The sequence below is a fragment of the Spermophilus citellus genome (genome assembly GCF_964194105.1).
Source record: "Spermophilus citellus genome assembly, chromosome: 9".
Lineage (NCBI taxonomy): Eukaryota > Metazoa > Chordata > Mammalia > Rodentia > Sciuridae > Spermophilus > Spermophilus citellus.
The window spans coordinates 89,781,828-89,795,288 of NC_138191.1; the positions used below are offsets into that span (position 1 = coordinate 89,781,828).

At 35.2% G+C, this 13,461-nt stretch overlaps 1 protein-coding gene across 6 annotated transcripts in view; it reads right to left on the minus strand.

Annotated features, from left to right (window-relative positions):
* Window positions 1-13,461, minus strand: part of PATJ (PATJ crumbs cell polarity complex component) — a 346,985-nt gene that overhangs the window by 285,157 nt on the left and 48,367 nt on the right. For all 6 annotated transcript variants that reach the window (XM_081306348.1, XM_081306345.1, XM_081306347.1 and 3 more), the window contains exons 12-14: window positions 9,965-10,111; window positions 6,478-6,554; window positions 4,134-4,190 (exon numbers count right to left, since the gene is read on the minus strand). In XM_081306348.1, the coding sequence (XP_081162474.1) occupies window positions 4,134-4,190; window positions 6,478-6,554; window positions 9,965-10,111 (281 nt within the window). The remainder of the gene's footprint in view (window positions 1-4,133; window positions 4,191-6,477; window positions 6,555-9,964; window positions 10,112-13,461) is intronic.

Here is a 13,461-nt window from a genome sequence, read left to right on the forward strand (position 1 = left end):
TCAGTAACTATTTCAAGAGTAAATGAAAACACTAACAGTCCACTCTCTGCTGCTATACAGTTGTATAATTTTGGGCTAGTCAAACTGTGCAACTTTTAGCATTCGCTTCTGTGAAATGGTTGTGATTGGCTACACTTAGGGAGAAAATAAGAAGTTACTGACTTATGACCTAAACTTCCAATTACAAGGGGATTTGAAAAATTATAGGGTTGAGGATGTAGCTTAGTGGTAGAGCAACTGCCTAGCATGCAGAAGACCCTGAGTGCAAGCCCTAGCATCACCAAATTAAATGTATGTATGTGTGTGTGTGTGTGTATGGCTTATCAAAATGAAGAATTATTCTATGGACATTTTCAATTCAGAAATCAATGTAGGAAAATGTATGAAAACATTATACACCCCTTCTCTCTCATATGCCTGTTAAACAAAGGAAGAGTATACTGGCTACAAAGATATATACAAGTAATAATGAAATATGAAAGGAAGAAAATAAAATTATGGGTGATTCTCTTCCAGTGTGTGGGGGGTAAGCTTTTTCCAAAACAAAATTTCAATTCAATAATTAGATGTTTTAAAATAGCACATTAAAAGAAGTGGGGGGTTGGGGGGCTGAGGCTATAGCTCAGTGGTAAAGTGCTTGCCTTGCATGTGTGAGGCACTGGGTTCAATCCTAAGCACCACATAAAAAGAAATAAAGATACTGTGTGTTCAACTACAAGTAAATAAATATTTATAAAGAAAGAAACAAAGAAAGAAAAAGGGCTTTGAAAAGTCTAAAAAGGACTAGAGGTATACCTCTAGGAAATAAAATCTGCATTTATTGGCCATTTCTGATGTGCTGTCCCTGCCCTATATTAACTAAGGCACATATCACATGTGTTTATTTATTTTTTTATTTAATTTTTTAAATTTATATATGACAGCAGAATGCATTACAATTCTTATTACACATATAGAGCACGATTTTTCATATCTCTGGTTGTATACAAAGTATATTCACACCAATTTGTGTCTTCATACGTGTACTTTGGATTATTACATGTATTTATATTTAATCTTCTGCAACACAGGTATTATTGTTCATACTATTTAGAAGAAAAATTAGGCAAGTATTTCACCTAGTGTTTCCTCAAATGTCATCTTAATGAGGCCTTGCAAATTTACCCCACTCCTGAATTCCCTGTCTCCACGACACATGTCACCAACACTAAGCAACTTATTTATTTTTGGTCTCCCCCAATGAAATAGATTCCACAAAGCAGGGATTTCCCCCCCCCCACACACACACACACCCCTTGCTTTGTTCTCTTCTGGAATCCCAAATGCGCAGAAGACTTGACACCAAGTAGACTATTTGATGAGTGGGTGAATTAATGAATGAATGAACAGCTGAATGTACTGGAACACTTCACAAGGGGGTTCTGAAGCTCTGTTCACTCCTCCCCACCCTGTACACCAGCACTACTGAATACAAATATGTATACTGCATAGAGGCTGCTCAGGAGAGAAGACACAGTGAGTAAGGCTAGCAGTAGGCAATGAGGGAGGACAAGACAGAAGAATACCTTCTGCTGGGACAGAGACAGAATCACGTTCTTGAGAAGTGAACACCAAGTCAGTGTGCTTACTGTCCTTTCTCACATATCATGAAATATGATGATTTTGGTCACCATGGCTTTGAACATGCATAAAAGGACAGATAACAAACCTGTACCATATGATGAACTGAGCCTAATCCAGGACACATTTTCTGGCCAAGGACAACTCCCCAAAGTCTACAGCTATATGGCACAGGACGTTGAAAAGCGAATCTGGAAACCTCTGAAAAGCAATATAAAGTTTCCAGCAGCCCCACAGTGCTGAAGAGATGGTCCTACTGGGTTGAGGGGACAGTAACACTCCCTGCACTGACCTGGAATTCCTGGAAGGCAATATCCTAAAAACGAGGGAAAACCAGAAAGAGTCTGAACCCTCCCAGAACTTCCCCTGCCTCCTCACTGACAGGGTGGCCCACCAGCATAAATAACCCCCCATTTATCAACAGATAGAGTGAGACATCTCTGGACAGAGAAAGCTAACATCAGCAGAAGCCCTGAACCCCTCTGTAGTTGTCATTCATAATGTTGGACATTCAAATTATGGCATTATGGAAAGACAACCAAAAACCAATAATAAGAGAAAACACCAAACAATAGAAAACAGATAAAAAATTCACCTGGATATTTGAATTAAAGTCCTTATAATCTATGATTAATATGTTCAAGAACAAGAAGATGGCAAATATAGTTGCTGTTGTTGCTTTTGCATTGAGAACTTCACTTCAAAATTTTACTCTAAAATGGAAAATCCAAAATAGAAAAATAACTAAAATTAAGCATTCTGTAGATGGGTGTTACAAGTAGAATAGGCACAGGAAACCCCGTAAATCAGAAGACAGTTATATAGAAACTTTCTAATATCTGAGTTTAGTATAAATTAAAAACTAATTTTAGGGCTAAACATCAATTGATTTGTATGGTAAAGACAAGAATAAAAATAAAACCAACAAGGGGCAAGTGGTAAAACATTGCAGTGTGCACATGGTCCTGGGTTTGATCCCCAGAGTCATAAAAATAAATAACAGCCTACTATGTGCTTACAAATATTCTAGATGCATTCTTATGCAAATCATAAAGCAACTAATAACATTAATAACCTATTGATATCTCTCACTCTCTTTGAAAAAAAAAATAACCTATTGATAGTCCTATTTTACATGCACAACTGAGATACATAATTTAAATAATTTTCCAAAATCACCCAGCTATCAAACTCTGGGTAAGGTAGGATTTGAACTCAGGCAGTTTGGTTTTAGGACTCAAGTAAATGTTCAACCATATTATAGTAATTAAGAGCAATTGAAGTTTGAAGAGGTATTCAATTTCTTCCTGTTATTTTGAATTAAATCTCCCTAAACATCTTTAGATGGAATTATTTAATCAATGACTTATCTAATATAAAGCTGACTTGGCAAATAATTTAAAACTAACTACAACGTGAGCCATGTTGCTTTTACATTGTGCATCTAAGGAAAGCTTGGTCAGTTGGTCAAAACAGTCATAACAAGTGGCTCAAAATATAGGAAAGCTTAGAAGGAAAGAAATAATCTCCAGTGTCAGCCTTGAAAATACAAACCAAGAGATAAGAGCACATGTAACAAAATTATGAAAGAAAAATATTCATCACAAATACACAAAGGCAGAAACAGTAGAACTATCTAAAGAGATACTCCACTTCTTACAAAACCCAGATGGGGCCCTGAAAAATCCATGCTGAGTACTGCATCTGACTGCAGAGTTTAAGGTGGGCTCAGCTTTTATCTCTCATGTGGAATTACAAAATGTTTTTTGAAACTATTCTGGCAGGAAAATCTTGCCTTGCATATCATTTGCTGAGAAAGCCACCAGGAAGTTTTCTCCAGGTTTAATTGCCCTGGCCCTTGACTATCTACATCTGAAACTATAAAATTAATTTATAGTGAGAGAATACTAAAAAAAAAAAATGTCAAAAAAATCTGTCAAAGTTACCTTCCCACATTTTGCCATTAAAAATAAAGATAACAAAAAATGTTTTTGAGTTCAAGAACAACCACTGCCTGTACTCAGAAGATGAACATCTGGACCTGAGGCTTTTTTAAAGTCTATGTTCCTGGACTTGATTTTCATGAAACATTATTCAAAACACTTCTTATGATACTTGAAAAGCTAACATTCTCTGTTACCTGTACTACCTCTCAGGTGGGCCAGTGAGTCACACCTGGGTGTGTGGCTTCTAAAAGTGGCTGAGGGATCTCACTCTCCCAGGCATATCCAACCATCACCTTTCATAGCAATGAGAACCCATGACAATTCCAGAAAACATCGATGACTAAGTTTTGGAAACTGCAGGTCACACAGTTTCTTCAGCAAGAATTTTTTTTTTAATTTTTATTATTGGTTGTTCAAAACATTACATAGTTCTTGACATATCATATTTCATACATTGGATTCAAGTGGGTTAAAATGGGAGTTCATAACCCACTTGATTCAGCAAGAATTTAGAGAAGGTTCTTCACGACTATAAGAGACTGGTAACGTTCAAAATATAGTGCTTACCTTTGAATACTTCTGTAACTCAGCATCATCGGCAATCTGTGTGTCCAAAGTAGCAACCTAAATTTCAAAGAAAAATATTTCCATATTTGTCAAAGCACAATTTTATTTCTTCCTAGGTTTTCTGAAAACATCTGCAAAACCTATAATATGTTGACCACTCCATCTGAAAACCTCTGTCCTGTATTTCCGAAATCACATATGTATAGAACTTAATATAAAATTGTTATATTTTTGCTCAATATTAATCCTTTTTCCTAAATTATCCAAAAGTTAAAGGAAGGTAGAGGCAAATAAATATAATTGTCTCTCACTTTTCTGCTGGGGATTAGTTCCAGGACTTCCAAGAATACCAAAATCCAAAGTCCCTTACATAAAATGGTATAGTATTTGCATATAATCTAGGAATATACTCTCATACACCCTTTAAGTCATCTCTAGATTAATCGTAATACATAATGTAATGTAACTGTTGCATAAATGGTTCTTATGTGTTTAGGAAATGACAAGAAAACAAAGTACAGATGCAAATTGTTTTCAATATTTTTGATCCACAGTTGGTTGAAAAGAATGTGGAATCTACAAACATGTAATCAACAGATACAGAGAGCTGACTCCACCATTTTTAAAAATCCTCGATCCCTAAAATGTTAATATAATCCTTCATTATATTGAATCCATAAAAATTATACTCTTTTGACAAAAGCAAGAGCATGGCCATTTTTACTTTCAAAGTTGGTTCTTAAAATTTGCAAGGTCAGTAAAGTCAGGCAAATTTGGTAAAATAGAGCATCTGACTTTTTATAACAAGCTCACTTCCCCAGGAGAAATAGCTGGCAAAGGCACAAACACAAAGATCTGGTCCCTTGTGGGAAATGTGGGGAATACTTAAATCTTTAAATCCTGGCCTAAAACTATTGTTCTGAGCTTCAGTGGTGGACATCCAGAGAAGCAAATTCCTTGCAAGCAAAAGTACTTCATAGACCATTTGCATCTGTAAGTTGTTAATAAAATATGCTGCATCTGGAGGGAGGGGATAAGTTAAATAATGATCCAACTAAAGCTTCTAAAAGTACATTTCAGATAAGTAGACCCTTGAAGAAAATAAGAAAGAGTAGAATATGTGCATTCATTCATCTTGCCTGGCTTCCTCTTTTTGCCCCTCATTTCTCAGAACAAGAAGCCAACAAGTTTCAATGAATAAGCTGTCACTTTAAAGTTCCAACTTTAATTTCCATCTCCTCTTTTTAATCCCTCGGTTATGACTTCACCATAGAATCAATAAAATCTGGAAAGGTAGTTATGAGGAGGATAAAATTTTAACAAACAAAAGCCTATCACAATACTGGCCATTGGTGAATACTGGTAAACCACATTCTTTTGAATAACAAACTACTAAGGATAGGGGGGAAAAGGCCATTTGCTAGATGGTAGGCTAATGACAGGATTCTCAGTCTGTGGAGTAGAGAAGCAACAGTTATGAGAACTGACACACAAGCACAAAATTAGCAAAGGCAGTTTAAGTGTGAACCATTTGGACTCATCTTAAGGACACTGGAAATTTCCTGACAATAGCGACTGGATATTCAAAACCAAGAGAAAAAGAGTCTCCAGGAAGTATTAATGATAAACATATGTAAGAAAATGTGAATGACAATAGAAATTTAAAAGAATATTTGATTACTACTGCATTTGTGAACCTGGCCTGGGATTTTCTAACACCACTTTCTGCTTTCATGTGGATTCATATGGGGAAATGTAACCAATCCCTTACTGGATGAACCTAATAACAGGTGAAAGGAAGCCTAATGAACCACTGGCACTATAAACTTATACCTCACCTAAATTACTTCCTGTTCTTCTAAATACATTTGATAATTATTCTTTCATTTTTCTCATAAAACTGTAAGATTCTTTGTGAAACATAGGACTAATATCCACAGTCCTTTCGGTGTACAATAAAACAAACAGATCATAAAAGCAATCATAAAAATGCCAACAATTTTAAGCAGCTGATACAGGTTATAAATTTAAAGGCGAGCCCTCTCTCCCCTAATATTTTTCTGCCTATTGTCAACTTAAATGATTTCAACATGAACTAAGTGTCTACTAATTGTAACTGAAGCTTATGTACAATCCTTAACTATTTCATATAGCTTAAAATGATAAAATTAAAAAAGGAAAAGGGAAAAAAAATCAATTGATCCAATAGAGAACAAGGCAGGATAAAAAAACAATTAAGGCAGGCTAGTTATTATTTGGCTCTCCCATTTCTTTCAATTGTACTGTTAGGAGCTTGACATGAAATGAGACATTGAATGTTTTTTATTAGAGGATTTTAACATACCATTACTTCATAATCAGGGCCCAGTAGGTTTTCCCATTTGGATTTCAGCTCATTTTCTGGAGTGTTTGGGACTCTTTCTGGACATTTAAAAAAAAAAAAAAAAGAACGTTAAAGCTACTGTGAGCCAAACACACTTAACTACTAAATTCTTCAACAACAGCACAGTTTCAGTAAGTAAAGGGGAAATGAATAAAAAGGAAAATGCATTAACTTAGGTCCACTAGGAAAACTAAATCAGAGGTAACTTATAAGACTAATGTTAATGTAAAGACCAGCTGTGACAAAATTGTGATGGGGCTTTTGTTGTTAAGGAATATCTTGAAGGAAAGAGGAAATGATGACTTATAAGTGAAATTTGAATTATACAGAGTTTATATGTAAACATTCTATAGTTTAACAGTAAAATGCATCTGGCTTTGTTTTATTTGTTTATGGCATACAAGGATTTAATTTAAAGGTTTATCGTTCCAAAATAGTGCCATTACTCCTACCCACTGGAAAAATAAAAGCTCATTGAGACATCTTTACAATCCAGTGTACCGACACGATACGAGCGGGCTTCCACCTCTGCAGATGGATACACAGGCTTGTCTGGTCTGACTCCAAGCTGTATGAGTTTTAACAGAACACAACCTTTGGTCTGACACCAGTCTTCTGTCCCTGTTATTAGGATCTGTGTATCTTTATGATTTGCTTGATGTAATATTGCCTTTCTTGCCTCGGGAAGATCATTTGAAAGTGCTAAGACAGATTTTAAGTGCCTTGCCTGTCCTCCATGTGGTCTTAGCCAGATGCTCAGAGCACAGTTTGTAGTCTGAATAACGTTGACCAGAAAAAAGCCCAAGTGGAAAAACTACAATTTTAACTTATATTCACATAAAGAAAGAAGGTGGAAGTTTTTTCATTAAGTTAAACTCTCAATTTGGTCATAAGCTTGGACCAGTTACAGAACACTTATCACAACTGACATGACCATCTGCCTAAAATCAGACGTCATATGCAGCATCAGCTCTTTCAGTCTTCAGCACAGACAGCTCATCTCAGGTGCATGTGATGCTTGATCACATAACACAAATCATTAAGTAAAACAGGCTAACCTCAGAAACCAGGGTCTAAGACTAATGAACACTAGAGAACTTGAATTAACAGATATACAAAAGAACATCCATGAAATAACTATATTAACTGACTGATATGCTAGATTACATTTAGGCAATAACCAAAGATCCTATTAAAAACAAGATATCAAATTCACTTGGGCTTTGCACATTTGTGTCTGTGTGTGCCTGTTAACATTTCCTTAAGAAATTCTAGGAGTTCTTTAGAAATTTTTAAGAGAATTCTAGCATCTTGCCTGATAAGTTACCTCTAGGCATTAATTTCTTATGTGTAAATGAATCTGAATAAAAATCTGCAATGTACTGTCTGAATTCTAAGCCTAAAAACATGATAGTTAGATGACAGTTCATACACATATATAAAATAATGTTGATATTTTACTAATAATTCTTTTGACTTTCCACCTTTCAATTATATAATAAAAACACAGGGTTGGGGATGTGGCTCAAGCGGTAGGGCGCTCGCCTGGCATGCGTACCAACAAAGATGTTGTGTCCACCGAGAACTAAAAAATAAATATTAAAATTCTCTCTCTCTCTCTCTCTCTCTCTCTCTCTCTCTCTCCCTCCCTCCCTCCCACCCTCCCTCCCCCCTCTCTCACTCTCTCTTTAAAAAATAAAATAAAATAAAATGCACAAACATGACTGCTCCAATTTAAAAAATAAATAAATAAATAAAAATAAAAACACAGTTATGCTTTATAAGGCACAGCACAAAGGACTACATGTCAGAGGAAAGAGATTAATTTACTTTCAGAGCTGAATAAATTCTAGGCTACACAAAATGATCAAACAAATGATTAACATGACTATCTTAAACAATTATTCCAAAAGCAAAAAAGAAAATAACTTTATAATAGTTAGAAGATCTGAGTTTTACTACTGAGTTAAAATTGTTCATATGCATGAAGAAAAAAATGTAGTGAAGTTGATCCAAAAAGCATGAATAGCCTGGAACAGTGGCTCACACCTGTAATTCTAGCAACTTAAAAGGTCAAAGTAGGAAAATCGCAAATTCAAAGCCAGCCTCAGCAACTTAGAGAGGCCTTAAGCAACTTAGCAAGACTGTCTCAAAAAAAAAAAAAAAAAAAAAAAAACTAAATAGGGTTGGTGATGATGTGGTTCAGTGGTTAAGCACCCACACCCTGAGTTCAATCCCTAGTACCAAACCAAACAAAAACAAAACAAAAATACATCTAGCCAGTGTGATGGCCTATACTGGAAATTCAAGAGACTCAGGAGGCTGAGGTAGAATGATCACATGTTCAAGGCCAACCTCAGCAACTTAATGAGACCCTGTCTTAAAACAGAAAATAAAATGAACTATGAGTATAACTTAATGGTAAAGCATCCCTGGGTTCAGGCCCAATACCAAAATATGTAAATATGTTTGTTTATTTATTTATTTATTTCTAACTTCAGAATGTATTTTACTTTCACCAGACATCTCACTAAAAATAATCTGAGCTCAACTGAATTAAAATAGCAAGGATTAACTACTATTTACCTAGGTCAAAAATAAGAAAGGTAGGTTTTCAAATCAGGAATTTTTTTTTTAACTTAAGTGAGGGGCTAACTCCTTCCTTGAGGCCATTCTTTCATGAGGCAAGACAAAGCTAAAATGTCTCTGGAAAATAGTGATAAGTGTTCCAAGGTGCTTCACAGTTGACAAGGCCTTTCCTGAGCATCTGTGTGTGGGAAACTGGATGAAGCTGTGACTCCATATCTATGCAGAATATTGTCGACTGTCATAGCTGACATATCAAAGTACAAAGTCAAAGGAAGAAGTGCAGAGCAATTAAAAGGAAAATCAACAAGTAATATATATAGCATCCTGGAACTTTGATGCAATATAAAAATATATACATTATTGACTGGGATTGTGGCTCAATGGTAGAGGACTTGCCTAGCACATGTGAAGCACTGGGTTCGATTCTCAGCACTGCATATAAATAAATAAAATACAGTTCCGCTGACAACTAAAAAAATATTAAAATATATATACATTTACACATTATTAATTTTTATGGTGAAAGGGAAATACTGCTACATGTATAGATAGCTATAATCTAGGAATATTCATCAATGCTAATATACAAGCTAAAGTATGCAATAATTAAAAATGCTAAGAACAAGATAAAACACAGTCATTACATACTAACAAATATGCACTCAAAATTAATGGAATTAACAGATTAAACAAGAACATGCTTGGTCCCCAACTGTCACAAACATTAAGATTTTGATATTATGAATACTCCATTTTAAATCTTCAAAATGTCTATGATTACTCAGATGAACTATAAAGAGAGGAAGTGGTTAACAAATGAAAAAGTCAAAGTGCTCTGAAATAAATGCTTTGGGCCTACCCAATTTTTCTAAGGCTTGTATACTGTCCTTTTTTTGATTATCCATTCTTTCTTCAATATCCTCATCTTCTGCATCCAAATTAGTTTCTGTTTCCACTGCTCCAGTTATAAAGAGAGCTGGTGATTTGGGTGGTTCTACAACAGTTCCTAAAACAAGAACAGAGACTTGAATCGCCAGTAGCCGAGATGCATATTTAAGTAAACATATAGGTCACTCCTATTCTCCCTTTTCAAAACTTTATTAAGGCCATCTCAGGTAACTTATACCTTTAATTTCTTTAACCTAAAATGCCATGTGTAAGAATCAAGAGATTCCAAAAGTAAATTTGTTGATAGTATTAAAAGAAAAAGGAATGAAGCAATGTAAAAGAAAAAAAAGGGGAAGTCCATGACAAAGCAAGGGCAGATGACCTTCAATACAGCTTTAGAATAGGAGAAATGTCAAGGCTTGATGCTCTTGCTGTTGTGGTGGGTAGGAAAAAAGAAATGCACAATAAGCTAAACCAATTACTCTGGGCTCCACTAGATTCTAGCATGTAACCACCATATGTATAACAGATTTATTAACTGCAAGGGACTGGGAGGGAATTCCCCTGGGTGCAGACCATTCCTCTCTCTTCACTCAGCTGAGATAAGTAAAGTACTAGAACAATCCAAAGTCATCAGAAAGTCACTATGTCTCTCAAATATAAGAAAAGTTGAACAAGTTTCATAATAGTTATTTTGAAAATAACTGTACATTATTTATAAAGTATTCTTATTAAAATGTTTAGCCTGAATATCATTCTGACCTAACTTCTTCTTCATTTGTTCCATAGAGCTGTCAAAAATTGCCAATGCTGACTATATTTCAAATTGTCATGGTGGGATATTGGGAAAAATATTTTTTTTTCCATAGTGGTTGTACTAATTTACAAATGCCACTAAGAGTAAAAAAGTGGTTTTTTTTTCTCCCACATCTTCTCTAGCACTTAGTATTGTTTGTAATCTTGATGGCTTGCCATTCCAACTGGAGTGAGAGGCAATCTCAGAGTAGTTTTGATTTCAGTTTGCAATAATCTTGCTGAGGGTAAAACTCATTGGCTATGATACTGCTACTGCACAAAGCTAGCTCTTCTTTTCTTCCAAGTATTTTACTGGTGTAATAAAATTATACGTAACAGATTCATTATTACATATTTATAAATAATACAATACAAAATATAATTTGGTCAATATAGTCCCTAATATCTCCCCTTTTCCTTCCCCTGGTCTCTCTCCTCTACTCTCCTGGTGGTCTCCCTTCTATTTTCATGAGAATCACCCCCGCTCCATTTTTTTTCATTTTCTCTAACTTCCATGAGAGAAAATACAACCCTTGACTTTCTGAGCTTAGCTTATTTCATTTAACATAACAGTTTCAAGTTCCATTTTCCTTCAAATGACATAAATTTATTCTTCTGTGTGGCTAATAAAATTCCATGTGTTTATATATCACATTTTCTTCATCCATTCACCCACTGATGGACACCTAGACTGGTTTCATGCTTTGGCTATTATGAATTGCGCTATTAGCTTGGGTATGCATGTATCTCTACAATTCTTCAGGATAAATACAAAGGAGTGGTATAGCTAGGTCATGTGTGGTTCCATGCTTAATCTTTTGAGAAGCCACCATGCCGATTTTCCATAGTGGTTATAGTAATTTATAAATCCCAACAAGAGTTAAAAAAAAAAGTGTTTTTTCCCTCCCACATCCTTTCTAGCCCTTATTATTGTTTGTAATCTTGATGGCTTGCCATTCTAACTGGAGTCCTAGTTCCTTAACTATGTAACTCCTAACTCAAAGGAAACATAGGTAGAACAAATTAAATAACACCACAAGGAAACAAATTCAGAATGTGGCATTCTAGTGACATATGGACTAATCCCTTCAACAGGTCTATGCCAGAGAAGAAGGGAGGGAAGGAAATAGTACTGGAGACTGAAATGGAGAAAACTATTATATGCATTTCTAAATACGTCAAAACAAACCCCACTATTATGCATAACTAATGCACTATTTTTTAAAATTTTAATAAAAGGTTAGGCTATGGGGGTGGAGGTGAATTCTTCTAGATTAATGACCCCCCCAAAAAAAAAAAACATGACAAATGCAATGAATACAATGCATGACTGGGCCATGGTTTGTGGCAGTTTTGGGGGGCACTGGAGTTGGGAAGGAGTAGAAAATTAAAGTGTAAAAGACAGTTTCAGGAAATTTGGAATTTCAAGCACATATTGAGTATTTGATATTAGGAATTACTATTAATTTCCTTTGGTGTGATAAAAATATAATTGTATAAGAAAATGTCCTTATTTTTATAAGATAGACTAAAGTTTATAAAGTGTCATGTCTACAACTCACTCTGATATGGTTCAGCGTAAAAAAGATAACTAGATAAAGAAATACGACAAAACAGTAACCATTGGATCTAAATAGTGTGTTCTTTGAAACTCATTATATTATTATTTTTCTGTTTGTTTAAAATTTTTTTAACAATAAAAAGTTAAAAAATATAGCCAGTTAAAAGTTCTTATGAGGGGCTGGGGATGTGGCTCAAGCGGTAGCACGCTCGCCTGGCATGCGCCAAGGCGCTGGGTTTGATCCTCAGCACCACATAAAAATGAAATAATGATGTGTCCACTGAAAACTGAAAAATAAATATTAAAAATCTCTCTCTCCTATTAAAAAAAAAGTTTCTATGATCTTAACATGAAACTTTAAGCACTATGTTATATTTTTTAGATAATGAATCCATTCATATCCACAAATGCACAGCCAACTACTAGAATAAGAAATGCCAGCCAGGTACGGTGGCACACGCCCATAATCCCAGTGGCTCTGGAGGCCGGGAAGGAGTTCAAAGCCTGCCTAGCAATTTGGCAAGGCCCTAAGCAACTCAGGGAGACCCTGTCTCTCAATTAAATATAAAAAAGGGTTGGGGATGTGACTCAGTTGTTGAGTGCCCCTGGGTTCAATTCCTGGTACAAAAAAAAAAAAAATGCCAACCATTCATTGCAACATTATTCACAGTAACCACCAGGTATAAATAACATAAGTGTACATTAAAAATAAATACATAGGTATGAAAAATTGTGCTCTATATGTGTAATATGAATTGTAATGCATTCTGCTGTAATATATAACAAATTAGAAAAAAATTTCTAAATGACTATTTAAAAAAAAGAATAAATACATTTTAAAATGTAGTACAAACAGTGGAACATTATTGGTCTTTTTTTTTTTTTAAAGATAGAGTGAGAGAGGAGAGAGAGAGACAGAATTTTTTTTTAATATTTATTTTTTAGTTATCGGCGGACACAACATCTTTGTTTGTATGTGGTGCTGAGAATCGAACCCGGGCCGCACGCATGCCAGGCGAGCGCGCTACCGCTTGAGCCACATCCCTAGCCCCCATTATTGGTCTTAAAAAAGTAATTGGGCTGGGGCTGTAGCTCAGTGGCAGAGTGCTCGC